Source organism: Penicillium oxalicum, chromosome II (assembly GCF_001723175.1).
Source record: "Penicillium oxalicum strain HP7-1 chromosome II, whole genome shotgun sequence".
In the NCBI taxonomy this organism is placed as follows: Eukaryota; Fungi; Ascomycota; class Eurotiomycetes; order Eurotiales; family Aspergillaceae; genus Penicillium; species Penicillium oxalicum.
Genome location: NC_064651.1, coordinates 2,296,939 through 2,311,416, shown reverse-complemented (window position 1 = coordinate 2,311,416; position 14,478 = coordinate 2,296,939). Strand labels below are relative to the sequence as shown.

Below are 14,478 nucleotides of genomic sequence, written 5' to 3'. Positions count from 1 at the left end.
CGCATGGAAGTTCGCCAAGGAAAGGTACAGTAGAGAACAATAATGTCTCGCCTCACAGAATCAGCTTCGTCCGGTGATCCTTATTACTGACTCTCCACTTTGATCCAGGTGCAAGATATCTATTGATCCCTAAGTAACTGATACTGAGGCTTGGTATCAAAGTTCGCGCAATGACTTGCCCTGGGAAACGCCTTCTCGTGTGCTTGGATGGCACATGGGTCAATAGCGACGAAGGGTATAATCGTCCAACATCAAGTGATCACAACTACTCTCTCCAGGTACCTTCCAATGTGACTCGACTTTATCGGGCCCTCAGGAAGACTGGCTTGGACGGCATGAGCCAGATCGTGTATTATCATGCTGGTGTGGGTACCTCCGGATCGTTTCTAGATGAGCTTGCTGGAGGAATCTTTGGGGCGGGCGTGGATGAGGTGAGTGTATTAGCCAGGTACTGTATGGTCGAAAAACAGATTAAATGACACGAGTCGTTCGAAAGAACATTCGAGAGGCCTACAGTTTCATTGCAACAAATTATGAACCAGGAGATGAGATTTTTCTCATTGGGTTCTCCCGCGGAGCATTCACGGCGCGCAGTGTTGCTGTAAGCCGTCTTATCTTCCAAACGCGAGAAAATAGATCTCTCAGCTCACAGCAACACAGGGGTTGATTGCACAGATCGGACTTCTCAATTCCAGAGGGATGGAATATCTTTATCCTATATTCAAAGATGCGGAAAACATCAGAAATCCTGACTACAAGGATAAATTCCCCACAGTACCATTTGCCAACAAACCTCATAGTCGACAAGAATACAAGCTTCGGCTTGAGGATGTCTGTCTATTCTTCCACCTTGTTTTGTGCCCGCGGATTGACTAATCATACTACAGGAAGGCCTCACGCGCCTCTATGACCCGGATGGCTATGCCATTAAAGTTCGCTGCGTTGCAGTCTTTGATACTGTAGGCAGCTTGGGCATTCCGGATACGAACATATCAACAAAACTAAGAATACCTCGGTCCACTAGAGAATAAGTCTGCCTTTTCCCTGCGAGCTTTTACACACCAGGTAACGCTGACACTCCACACATGCAAATGGTATGACACCTCGCTCTCAAACACAGTTGAGCATGCCTTTCAAGCACTTGCATTGGACGAGGTGCGCACCTCATTTGCGCCCGCCATCTGGGAACGTCCACGTGGTGTCTATACCGACCTACGGCAGGTCTGGTTCTGTGGCGCTCATTCAAATGTAGGTGGGGGCCTTCCTGATCAAGAGCTTGCCAATGTGACTATGGCATGGATGATGGACCAGCTGGCCGACTTGGGGGTTGCCTTCGAGGAGAACACGATCGACAAAATTTTCGAAGAAAGTGTCATTTATTATTACAATCAAGTCTCACACGGACAACGAAAAGAGAGCAGCTCCAACAGCAAAAGATGGGAACAGTGGGCTGAAGAGTCGATCTACGAGGAACACAAGCCTGTCAGACCCTGGGGCCTGGGTGAGATGGTTCAACCAGCGACTGGAATTTACAAACTAGCCGGTAAGACCACGCGCACCCCGGGAATGTATCATCGCATCGACCCAGAGACTTCTTACCCCACTCGCGAATTCTTGGAAAGCACGAATGAGCGTATACATCGATCTGTGCGAATTCGACTCGGTCTGGAAGGGCTGAGTTATGACGACGTCGGTCTATACAAGTGTCGTGCTTTGTTAAAAAAAGGGCCCTGGCTTCTAGAAAAAGTGCGCCTTCGATCGCGCCGTGAAGTCTATGGTCACGATAGAGGGGGTTATGACGACGAAGTGCGGACCGAACAATCGAGTCAAGACTACCGTTGGGCCTGGGTCTATGATGGGCCTCCCGAGGAGGCACCTCCCAGAGATCTCATGCTGGAAGAGACGCTGGGTCCATATGAGAAGAGACTTCTGAGTTTGAATAAAGGTATTCACATAGTTCCTTCTGGTGGCTTTTACATGCTAACCTTGAGGGGACCATTGCGACTACTACAGGTCGACAGTTCTATAGATCGATCTTGCGAGAAAATCGGAGACCATAGCACCGGCATCTTACCCTACGCCTGTGGAAACTCATGAGTGCACTTCTGATTCCTAGTTCAATAAATTCGCTGCAAGATCTGCCAATTGATATCATTAGACCGCGTTGATCTGACTATTCCCCGACTCCATGTAAAGAAAGACGATTCCACTGTCCGTCTCCGGGCTGCACCGTGGTCTGCGACATTAAAATATCCGGAGGCTAGGAGTAAGTAACGGTGAAGATAATAAAATGGCGCTGATTTTACAATGAGCAGTCTCCAGGCATCGATTCACGGATAGTGACATCCCGAAGATCTTGAGAGTTGTAGGTTTCCTGGCCTTGAAGTGTCTCCCTCTCATGTTCGTGCTGCTGTAAATGAGCAGCCCTCTCGCGGCATGCGGCGGGCGTAAATCCGTTACCAACCTTCGCAGCGATGACGCGCCATTTGTCATGCTCATAGTCGCTTAGTGCGCGTTGAAGACGTGAGAGCTGAGCAGAATAATCAGCATGTGTCACTCTGCAGAACGTGATGGACCGGTTCAAATAGAATACAACTCACCATTTCTTCTGTCCAAACCACATCCTTTGCCTTTAACTTTGTGCAGTATCTGACCTGCAGAGTCCCACTTGTCCGTCCAGGGAAGAAATCGGCAATTTGCTTCCAAGTCAAGTTCTTCTCTTCCTTCAAGTCTACCAGCAGAGCATCTTCCTCCGGTGTAAATTTAAGCTTCGGACCTCGCGGTCGCGGCGCCGGATCTGGCATTCCAGGCTGGCCGACCACGCTTGGAGATCCCCCCGACATTGTGGTCATTGCATCATGGGCTTTCAAGAGCTGGGCAGGGAGACGATGATGATGGTGCTGCTGTGGAACTGGAAGGGCAAACGCAGACTGGTACGCGTGTGTTGCCGGTGGAAGCGAAGTAGAGATGTCGTCGTGGCTCGGGAATAGAGTGCTCCCAGTTTGGTCTGTAATCGACGAGCCATCAAGGGGCATTGACACCAGCGACCCTCTAGTGAGGAATGAATGCTCCATCTGACGCCTACCATCTCCCTCGTCTTCCGAGCCAGAGCGCTTTCGCTTAGCGGTGCTTCTACTTGAAGCAAAGTCATATCCGTAGTGAAATGATGGTCGAGGCATGTGATGTGCAGATATGTATGTTGTTTGCGCATCCTGATAGCCATTGTTCTGAGATGTCGGGTGAGGTAATAGGGGTGCGTGATGGTGTTGATCGTAGACAGCTTGGGCATTGTCGGGCTGGAAAGCAAGCCCGTTCAACTTGCTTCTGGCATCGTAGGAGGCCAAGCTGTGGTCTTCTAACTTTTCTCCGTGGGAGGAAATGATCGCGAAGCCTCGGTATGGATCTGCCAATGAAACGGACATACATCGACCTTGCCGGGGGATGGCCCGGCGGATGATTGTCCACAGCGCAAAGAGAACAAAAAGGCCTGCGAACGTTTCGTTCCCGAAAGGAACGAGAGGAAGCCGAGAGTCCCAGAACTTCACATAAGCGATGTGGGTTGAAGTCGAATAAGGAGCAGGGCAACAGTGATTTAAACCTCACAAGTCAGACAGGGGTCTAGTCCAGTGGGAATCGGCCTGGAATGCGGTATCTTCCGGATTGAGAAAAAGACACATAGACTCGAGCAACGATGAGCTTGACAGACATAATTCGAATCGGGCCCACCGGAAGTCTATTTGAATGAGCTGCGAAGAGGCTCAAGGGAGGAGGTCCAGGAGGGGGGGATTTATACGGATATCTTGATTTCACGTCAGTCTGGCTATGCAATATGTATGATGAATGATCCTTGGGAGCTGAAGAAATGAAGCACGAGGGGACTACATCAGCAGGAACGTGCGTGACCAGGATATGGGCTCGCCCAAAACCATCATCGATCGAAATATCCCTCAGGTCGGTCATTTTTTTTTCTTGAAACTGACAAGGCACCGCTCATCATCAAGAGTTGGGTTGAAAGAGATGATTTGCTATTAGACGCCGTCGTCGATTGTTGGACTGACTCTTTGCAAGGTCACTCTCACTCTAGGAGTTGGAAGTCAAAGACGATACTCCTCCACGGATCAGGCCTCTTGCCCCCCGCCAAAGGCTCGGGCCCTCGAGGGCGGGATAATCATCGAGTCAGGCCAAAATAGGAGACCCCAGTGTGGGTGGATCAGGGTAATTGACCGCAGACCGTTCAGACCTGAAGTCTGCATCGGCTCACCTACAGCCCGAAAAGAGCCGAAAAGGGGAGAGAATCGTCCGTCAGATTGATTTCGGGGGGCAAGGCGGACCGTCCCCGACCAGGGTCTCATTCGCCGGCTGATGAACCCCCTGCTGGCACTCCGTGTTCAGGAGGGCGTAGTAGGAATGGGATTTGGGACCACTCGGCCAATAGGCGGTGCGTCGGACCAGTCGAACAGTCCGTTCGTTGGTCTTTTCCACGCCCTTGAGCGGGTCTGTCGAGAAGGACTCGCTCATGGAGTGCATGCAAAGAAGAATCACAGACACGCATGGGCCCCAAGAAGAGGACCCCAGAGCGGCAGACAGGGGTACAAACAATGAGGGTCGGATCAATAAGCAGTCTTAGTCCGACTCCGTCTGCCTTGTCTTTGTTGACCAATTTGAAGCACTACTCCTCCTCTTAGGGCTTTGTCACGGATATTGAGGAACGGTCATGATTCAAATTATTCGCATATGGAAACGCAGAACAATGGGCCGGGTGATCCAAAAGGCCCATCGCAAATGGGTTGTGACAACTGGAAGTTGACTTAGGGCCTGAGCTCCCAATCATCAGCTCTTGCAGTCTTCGCAAGGCAGCCTAGCAGCTTTGCCTAGCATGATAGAAATTTTACTTGAAGCAAGACTCGTTCAAATCAGAGGCTGGAAGAACTTGCAGTTGGCAGTGCTGATCTCCCCGTTTCTCCCCGTCTCCCTCCACAGGTGACGTTTCATGCCAACAAATGTGGCACAGTAGACGGCTGGCTTTTGCCTTCTCTCGTCCACGTAAGAGGACCCCTGGTCAATGTAGTTGTTTGCTCTCGCAAGTCTCAGGGGATATGCTCGGTGAAGCTTCCACTACTGCGCGGCCTGTTGAGATAGCGCAATGCTCTTCTTGACTCGCGGCGGTTCCCCAAGGGCTTGTGTTTTGTGATTTTTGGTCTTTGGAAGGCGGCTCGTGAAAAACGTCAACCTTGGGCGGCCTGTCGCGGTAAAGATCTGCTATCATTGGCTTTCCAACTCAGCAGTCATTTCCTGAATGCCTTTCGGAACACATAGGAAGGTAAAGTGTGAGTGATGAGTTTTCAGATGACGCATTAGAAGACGACCGACCCGCACTGTCAGGTGCTTCGTCCTATGATCAAAGTTGGACTAGCTCGAAGCATTTCGATACCGCCCAGCTCGGGCTCAAATTCATGTGCCAGTAATCGTATGCTTGCATAGAGTCATCGTCAAAGGGCCGATCTCGGCAAATGGAAGCTCGGAGCAATGATTCCATATGGAAAATTCGACCATGTCTGCAACTAACGGACGTGAGCAGGGGTCGACATGGCGCCTATCGAGCACAGATCGTGGATGTATTGGAGAAATCAACCGGGGCTTTGTGCTTGGATGCGCTGTGATCAAGGTTAATGGAGTAAGATTCTCTTGGTGCGTTGGTGATCAATTGGCATGCAGCCAGGTCAGCTGGGGACGATCCACAGGATTGACTCGTGTGCGGACAGCAGGTCACAGGACATTGTCGCGGGTCACTTGCGCTGCTTCGAAGCGCTACGATCGTGAGTTTTGCCGCGGTTCACGTGTACTTTCCAATTGCGTTACAGATGTTTGCGCCGATTGTACTCTGGTTGGTCCTCTCGTTTTTGACTCTAAATCCAAGGAAGCTCTCTTGGAGCACCAACCCTCTCGGGTAACGATGAGTGGTCAATCTATCATGGTTCGTCTCCAGGAAGGACAAGGATAGAATTTCCCAAGAAGCGAAGCGAGAACTTATGGGCATTAGAACGCCCAGGGGCTCTGTTGGCAGTAGCTATCAACGTCACAGAAGACGGTCGAATGGCGGGCACTGTGCAGGCGGATGTAGATTTCGTAGGAAGGGGCATGTGACTTCTCAGGAAGCATTCCTCCTTGGAACGTTCTCTCTCAATCTCCCATCTGAGCGTCCGCGTAAGTCACTCGAATAACAGTCAACTCGACCAGTCAATCCATAACACGCGAGTCAAGGAAGGAAAAAAAGCCGAGTGCAATGTAATGAAACCGCTTGATCGATCGCGTGACTTCACTTTTCGATTCTGCCGACTTCTCAACCGCATACTGTTGAACGCAAGCTCTACGCTCCCACAAATGATTACTGAAAGCACTGCTTATTCTCATCACATTGCTGGAAGAGTACAAAAGATTAAGATATCATCATACATTGAAAGGGGAAAAATAATACAAAAATGGTACAAAAAAGAACGCTCCCAGGACTCAAAACTGAACAGTGGCTTTTCTGAAACGCCAAACAAAATCCACAACTCTCTACTCAAAGTTATCTGTCCGATCCACCCAAATGTCTTCCAGTTCCGCGAAATTCTGGAAGTGCAGAGGGCGGTGTTGGTCATCGTAGAAGCGGAGTGGAGTATCGATCTTGACATAGATGGGTCGTTTCTCGACACTGCCAAACGAGCTACCCATGAAACTGTAGTTCCACAGATTATCCTCGGGCACCAAGAAGTAACCGCGAATGCGATCACTCAGCAGCAGCTGGCATTTCTCTCCCATGCTAGTAGAGAAGCCCTGTGGCTGGTCAGAGCTCATGTCTTTGTTCTCGGCGCCCCACTTGTATCCTTCAGGGGTGAGAGCCCAGGCAGCCAAAGACACAGAGCCTGGGGTGAAAGACACTGTCATGGTGACGGTTTTTTTTTCCCAAGAAGAATGGGAGTTCATCAGGCGGGCGTGCTGCGTCACGTCCGCCGCAGACATGTACGGTGGCTCATTTCCAGAGACAGTGTGAATCACACCCAGTGGCTCCAGGCCGTTCAGGTAGTCGTGTTGAGGAAGCTGGTGGGGTAACTGCACATCCCTAGTATTTCCAACCTGGGGAACCATAACAATAGTGCGGATCTCCTTAACCTGGTCATTGTCAGGGGGTGAGCTACCATAGATGTAACCAGTAACCTGAACACGGAGATCGGCAATGGTAATAAATCGCTTCAGGATATTCTTGGGCATGATGTAAGTGTAGCCCTCTTCGCGAATATCGTCGGATGACACGTAGATGTTGTTGGACCGAGTGCGCAAATTCGACGTGGCAATGGCGCGGGTACGCCATTCAGTCTTCGAAGCGAAAGATTGCTGTTCATATTGCGAGGTGGTCGTGACAATGATGTCTTCTCCGCGAACATTCTGGGTCTTAGTCGTGACAGCTGTCAACTGCTTGGCTTCTTCCTGCTGTTTCTCGATCTCGGCGGCCTGCTGACGCTGAAGAGAGGGCGCACTAATCTCCATACCCAGAATGATGTCACGAACTTCAGAACTGGTCAGACTCTGTACGTTGACATTGTTCTTCTTGCCATAGTCGTTCAAGATCAAGTCACGGAGTTGGACTTCGACTTTGATCCAGTCCTCATCGGACAGCGAAGGCCAGATGTGATGTTCCTGAGTGATCACAGTCTTGTCGGGTCGAAGGATAATCTTGGCCTTGTCAATGTTGACATGAAGAGCACGAAGGATCAGGATGAGGCGAGAGAAGGCTGTGTAGGGAGAGATGGACTTGAGCCACTCATCGTACAAGTTGAACAGAACCATCTGGGGCTCCGTGGCTCGAAGAATCATGTCTGCCAGCTTCTCCACCTTCATAGCAGCTTGGAAGGGCAGCTGAAGTTCGGAGGCTCGAATTGAAATGTTGGGGAAGTCAAGCAGGTGAACCTCGAGAGGATCAAGAAGACCCTTGCGAGTGACAATCAGCTGCTTCGGTTGCTCTTCAACAGGGAGAGATCGAATGAGAGCAGCAACTTCTTCGGCAGTTTTCCATTTCGCCAACTGACCAAGACGCTTCTGACCGGCCCAAACGCTGGTGTGGATGATCTTCAGGAACAGCTGTCCAGTGCGAGGATTGAAGATGAAGATCGCACCGTTGATAGGCTTGGTGGTCAAGTTACCTTCGAATGTCTTGTGGATCGTGACACGATACACGTTGGTGTCATCAATGAACAGCTGGATTTGGGGACTGAAAAGTTCAGAGTAATTTTGGGAATTCAGGAATTCCTGGTTGCTCTCGGACGCGTACAATTGAAGACCCTTGCGGATACGCTCGCGAAGGACATAGAGTGCAGGGTTTGCCTTCATAATCTTGGCCATAGCTTGCTGAATCAAAGTCTTCAGGCCCGGGAAGTATTGACCGTAAGCAGACCACAGATTGTAGGCAAGGTCAATGCCAACCATCAGTCCAGTCGCAGATGGGTAGATACTCATGCTATCGGTCGTGTAATCGAGGTACTTGGCACGAACGTAGCGCTCGATGTCGTGAGAGTCGTAGTCGCCGTACCTGAGTTGCACATCAAGCCAGAACTTGTTCGTTGTGGTTGGCTCGTATACATCCTTCGTGTCGAAGCACAACGAAGGACGTGTCACGTTCCACTTATTTGTCGCGAAAAGAAGGATATCGGCACAGGAGCTATTCATCTTGTATGACTTACGAGGATGAATAGTCTCCTTCTGCACAGCCTCAATTCCGAGCTGCTCTAACTCTTGGTCGAAGACCTGACAGAGATCCATAACCACAGATTCATGAATCTTCTGCCACAAATGGGCGCGGAAAATCTGAATCAAAGAGATTTTCAGAGTGGGAATCTTGCCGTGCAGGAAGATACCAGTCAGATCAAGTTGGACTTGGAAACCGACGTAGACGTTGGCACGATTGATAGTGGGAGACCACCACAAAGTGAAACGACGATTGGGAATCTGATTCAAACCAGACCTTTGGGCGTTGGTGAGTTTCTTGAATTTCATGCTCTGCAGAGGAGGTTAGTTTCTAGTCTGACAGGTCCCAAAGCTGAATTGAATCTGTGCTCAGGGATTGCAAAGGTAGGAAGGTTAGAAATTGGAAACTCAAACTAACCTCTTCGAATCCAGAATTGTGCAGGACAAGGTAATCGTGACGCAAGTAGAGCTGATCTTTGTCGACTCGGAAACCAGCCCATTGTGTTGCATGCGCTTCCAGGCTGATATCCTCGATCGTGAAGTTGTGCATCTGGGGTTCCCCAGGGACTTTCTGATCGGGGTGCGCGAACTCTGGTGAGCGGAAAGCACGGTAGGTACTGCGCACTTCGGGGGAAAGCGAAGCAAATTCTTCCGCTGTCATCTCGACAGTATCGTATTGCTCCGCGTTTTCGCTTCTCTCGCGGTGCAGAACCAGAATATGGTTGGGAGTGACAACTAGGTCTTCCTTTGAGGCGCCAAGTTTGATGCGGTACAAACGGTCCTCGCCACTCACGATATTGAATGCAATACGAGGCTGGCCGTCAGGACCCAGAAGCTGATCGCCCTCCTTAACGTCCTCAACGTTAACCTCAGAGCCGTCGTAACGGAGGAGTCGAGTCCCCTTTGCAAGACAAGCTCTCTCCCAGAAGAGACCCTCCCATGACGGGAAAGCTGTTGCCTTGAATAGAGTATGCTCAAGAATGGTTTCAACACCGCCCAGTGCCTGGATGACATCAGTTCGGTAGGCGTTCAAGTTCCAGAGTTTACCATCATGTCGCTGACTTGTCCACCAGAAGGGATTACTCTTCATCAACTGGTATTGCTTGAATTCAGCACGGAGTCGGAAACCCTTGTCGAAGCTGAGCGTACTACGATCCTTTTGGAACAGAGTGTTGATACGTGGAAGACCACGGTCCCAACTGTCCTCAAGATCTTCAAGCGTCAATCGGCGGTTCTGCTGCTGGGCCTCCAGACGCTTCTGGGAATACTCCATCCAAACGCGCTGGGAGTCGATGAATTCCGCTTCCCAGGGGATGATGTATCGGAAGATATTGGGAATCAAGGTTTCTTCATCGTGCGACATACCAGCACGGAAATGGGTGATTCCAGTGTCAGTCTGCTTCGACCAGCGTTTGTCGCTAGTAGGGATAAGAATGTGAGATCCAGATATCATACCCAGTCCTCCCAGCTCCTTTGGTGTGTAGAATACGGCAGGAGGGAAGCGCGAGGGCATCTTCGAGTTAAGTCCGATCTTGACGCGGGTCTGGATCTTGGTCTCACACTTGACTATGGTATCAAGCAGATTGACAGTGGAAACAGCAGCCTCGCGATAGTAGGTGAAGAGAGCAATAAGAGCTGTGTTCCACTTGTTTGCAATCTTTGTGAAAGTAGTCGATCCAGAAGACATCAAAATCTGTCGGATGCGGTTGTTGAACTTCTGAATGTCCTCCTCGGTCACTTGAAGGAATGCGTGGGCAGTTCGTTCTTTGGTCGAGCTGTCCACAAGAGACCACACACTATCCTTGACCGAGAATTCTTCGTTTTGATTCCGGATCTTGGGAAGAATGCGGACCTCAAACCCGTTCATGGAAAACAGCAGGTTCGGGTTGTCCTTGCTGTAAACACTGGCGAAAGTATCATCCCAATCAATGGTAGTGATAGACCTGGGAAGGCGATTCTTCAAGTCCCAAAAGACAGCGCGACCGAGGTTCACGTCATGACGCATCAAGCGCATACGACAATCGCGCGGCCAGCATTTTTTGTTCTTATACCCGATCACATTTTCAAAGTTGGGATCAGGATTCTCCGTCAAAAATCGCTGAATGAGATCGCGAGACTCGTCTGCTTGGAATCGGAAGAAGACCCAAATCTTGTCGACGTAACGGGTGTAGAGTCGAATTGGGTGACGGGTCTCGGTAGCCTTGTCGCGGAACTGCAGGAAATCATTCGGGCTCTGAGGAGGACCTGCCATCTCGCTGGCTCGCTGAAGGCCAAGGAGCAAGAGATCGATCATCAGACCGTAGTACTGGAACACGAACCCAGAAAACTGCAAGCCACGAATGAGACCATAGCTATTTGTGTGGTTCATGTCTTTGTAGCTCAGCTGCACATTGTTCTTTGAGGTGATGTAATCTGCAAGATTGTGATCCATGATGAGGCGAAGCATGCGGTTCAGAAGAGTAAGATCAATCTTCTCATAGACCTTCGAAAGCTCAGTTTCGATCATCACATTCGTCTCGCCATCTGCTGTCTCCCACACGTTGGATAGGTTGTTGATTCCCTGAGTCCACTTGTATGTCAGAAGCGGGGGAACCTCGGAGTCTGACGGCTTGATCCAAGCAGGGAACAAGTGACGCTGTTCAGCCTGGTACCAGAGATACTGGTCTAGATATGCGTCGGTAATCTTCTCAATTGGCTCAATGTCATAGACCGGATTGATGTTGTTGTAGTTGTCGTTCATGTCGATGCCAACCTCCTTGAATGCACGCTGAGTCAGAAGGAAGCGCTTGATTCTGGCTAGTGTTGTGCCAGGGGAGTCGTAGGCTTGTTCGATGAGGGCGAGTTCTTCTCGCTGGCTCTGATTCAAACGACCCTTGACAGAGTATGATTCGCGAAGACGCTCAAGGGCCAAGATAAGAATCTTGGTATCATGCTTGTATGAAACGCTGGGGAAAGGAATAGGCGAAAACTTGCGGGACTCGAGCCAGTGGACCATGGTGGTGTAGATGGCCACGGCCTCCTCAGACGACACATACGGACCATCTTTCAGGTAGTTATGCTGGCGCTCTTGCTCTGACTTCAGCCAGAGACGAGTCAGACGACCAAGGTTTTTCTTTGCCACTGTCTTGTCAACGGTCGCACCGCGGCGAATCCGCTCACGATTGTAGTGGGCAACGGAAATCCACCAATCAGCCTTGCTTTTGACGTATCGGAGAATGATGTTCTCAATGGGCGCTGGAAGTCCAGGGACCTTCCAAGGAATGTTACTCTTCCAACATCTCCAAGCTTCGGACAAGTGCTGCAACACAACGTTGACTTTGTTCTGCTTGATTCCCTCGGGCATCATATCCATGAGATCAGCCATGACGGATGCACGAAGTTCAAGATCGAAGTGGGACTCGACTCGCTGCTTCGTGACTGTCTTAGCGACACCTTTGCTGTGGCGACCCTCAAACTGACGGGAAAGCAAATTTCCAAGCCATCTCTCAAGGAGAGGGATAATTCCGCGCATGAAGAACAACCACACACGCCAGGCAGGAGCCCAGAAACCGCAACCTGGCCCCTTGCCGACCGGTCCTGAGTTAAAGCGGTAATAAATCAAATGCTTCAAGTCTTTGCAAGAACGAATTTGATGCATCAGTTTGTACTTGTACCGATACATACCAGTGAGTTGACCAACGTGGTTGAAGGCATACAAGATGCCATCAGCCAGCTGGAAGGCATCAATGTTACCGAGCCGATACTGAACCTGAGCATCGACGATCAATTTGGTCAATCGTAGAATTTCACGCATGAGATGGAATGCATTGCCGAAACGTGACTTCTTGCGCTCTTTGGTGGTCAAGGTCTTGACTGGTTTCAAGTTGAAATTGTAGTCAAGATGCAGGTAGGTCAAGTTCTTTCGGTGAATCAGCAAATTAAGCATGTTGAAACCCTGCCGGCAGACTTGCAGACCAGCCTCAACCCAGTCAATCGTGGTTTGCTGGAAGAACTTGGTCGTCTTCAAAGTCTTGAGGAGATTTTGCTTGCTCTGAGGCTTGGGCTTATTCTTGTGCAGTTCGTTGAGCACGTATGTTTTCAGCAATTTCTGGTAAGAAACGCGGACTTTGACGGGCTGGCCCTGGGGACAATGCTCCAGGTACCATTGCTTGACCAAAGGCACATCCTGTGCACGCACCATCTTTCCGGATCGCTTGTCAAAAGGATGAGGAGCCCACCAGAGAGCGATTGCCGAAGCAGTGTCCGGGGTGTAGAGATCCTCGTCGTCGAAGAATGGCTCAACCTCATCGGGCAGCTCAAACTCGTCCTCGTCGTTGCCGATGCCGAAAATCTCATCCTCGTGGCTAACAGTGATGTTTTTTGGTGCAACAGAGCGGGAAGATATAGGATTGATGACAGGGTCGAAATAAAAGGCGGGTAGATTCGGGTCCTCAGTACGGACATAGACCACTTGAGGATGGGAGTACCAAGCGACCTTTACGCTGCGGGGGAGGGTATTGTAAAGGAATGGGAAGGTCACGCGGTATTCGGTTCGAATAGGGGCGCGGAAAATGATGCGATCGATCGCATTGAATTCGCTGAAATCCTCGTCGTTCGGATCGATGTCTTTGTACAGAGGCTCGAAGCGGGGACCTCCTGGGATGGCTACGTTCAAAGCCTTTGCCGTGAAAAAGCTGTTCAAATCGAACATGTGGAAGTAGTTCTGATCGACAACATCGCTAAGCAGTTGGTGGCTTAAACGATGGAGAGTTGCCATCTGTGGGAGCGAAAGATTCCAAGTCTTGTAACTAGGTCCATTCACGTGAGGAGTGTCAAGGAGAGGTCGGTGATCGTAAAACCATTCGTAGACAGCTCCATCCTCGTCTTCGTCAAGCTCCATCTGGATAGGCTCCAGCGGCTCAACGTCTTCGATATTCTCCGACCACGAAAGAGGAGGCTCTTCGTCGTCAAACGGAGGGAAACGCATGCGCTTGAAATGGCGTCGGTCACTCTTCTCGCGCCGCATACACATCCACATCGTAGCCCATTGAGCATGGAACACGGGTTCGATTACGCGCGGCGTTTCGTTAACGATGGTTAGGCATCCGTTGACATGATACAAAACCTTGACTTCACGGGCCGCCTCCCAAGGCATCGGCATATTCTCGAGCAGCTTGAGGACAGCGTGTGGCATGAACTTCAACGCGCCGAGGTAGCTGCGCTTCTCATTGGTGTACTTTCTTTGCGAAACATCACCAATGTCTTTGACAATCTTTCGCAGATGCTCTGGCGGCATGTCTGCCTTCTGTGTCTCAACAAATCCAGCCTTCCGCTTCTCACCGAAGCGACTGCGCTGCGTGCGCAACCACTCGTGCTTCTTTTGCGCGAACTTTGCGACATTGGGATCGGCCGGTGGTTGGTAGCCCGGAGGCGGCGGCGCCATCGTCATCGAGGGAGGAGCTGCACCCCATCCTGGAGGAGGGGGAGGAGGCAGAGACGCCATCGTGTCGGTGGTTGATGGGGGAGTAAACCCACCCTCCCTTAGAAGTGAGTTAAGCTCTAAGTCGCGTCCAGATCACGTCAAAAATCATCAAATTTGAACGGAATTCTAGAAGTTGTGACTGGTGACACCTTCTCTGGGACGCGCAGAACAGTTCACTCGATGTCAAAAGATGGGATAGAGCACCAACACGCGATGATCCTCTGTACGATGAAGTCTTGCTCCTTTGCTTGAAGTTTCAGGTGGCGGCTGTCCAGATTGCGCTATTCCTAATTGGG

At 50.5% G+C, this 14,478-nt stretch overlaps 3 protein-coding genes across 3 annotated transcripts; 1 reads left to right on the top strand and 2 right to left on the bottom strand.

Annotated features, from left to right (window-relative positions):
* Positions 1-170: 170 nt before the first annotated feature.
* Positions 171-2,097, top strand: POX_b02691 (uncharacterized protein; the record flags this gene model as incomplete). The annotated part of the gene is made up of 5 exons (XM_050111602.1): positions 171-431; positions 497-601; positions 661-831; positions 888-959; positions 1,066-2,097. The coding sequence occupies 5 exons, from the start codon at positions 171-173 to the stop codon at positions 2,095-2,097; spliced, it is 1,641 nt and encodes a 546-aa protein (XP_049971948.1).
* A 205-nt stretch (positions 2,098-2,302) lies between these two features.
* Positions 2,303-3,422, bottom strand: POX_b02690 (uncharacterized protein; the record flags this gene model as incomplete). The annotated part of the gene is made up of 2 exons (XM_050111601.1): positions 2,303-2,530; positions 2,601-3,422. The coding sequence occupies 2 exons, from the start codon at positions 3,420-3,422 to the stop codon at positions 2,303-2,305; spliced, it is 1,050 nt and encodes a 349-aa protein (XP_049971947.1).
* A 3,136-nt stretch (positions 3,423-6,558) lies between these two features.
* POX_b02689 (Pre-mRNA-processing-splicing factor 8A) lies at positions 6,559-14,203 on the bottom strand (the record flags this gene model as incomplete). The annotated part of the gene is made up of 2 exons (XM_050111600.1): positions 6,559-9,033; positions 9,140-14,203. The coding sequence occupies 2 exons, from the start codon at positions 14,201-14,203 to the stop codon at positions 6,559-6,561; spliced, it is 7,539 nt and encodes a 2,512-aa protein (XP_049971946.1).
* Between the last annotated feature and the right edge of the window lie 275 nt (positions 14,204-14,478).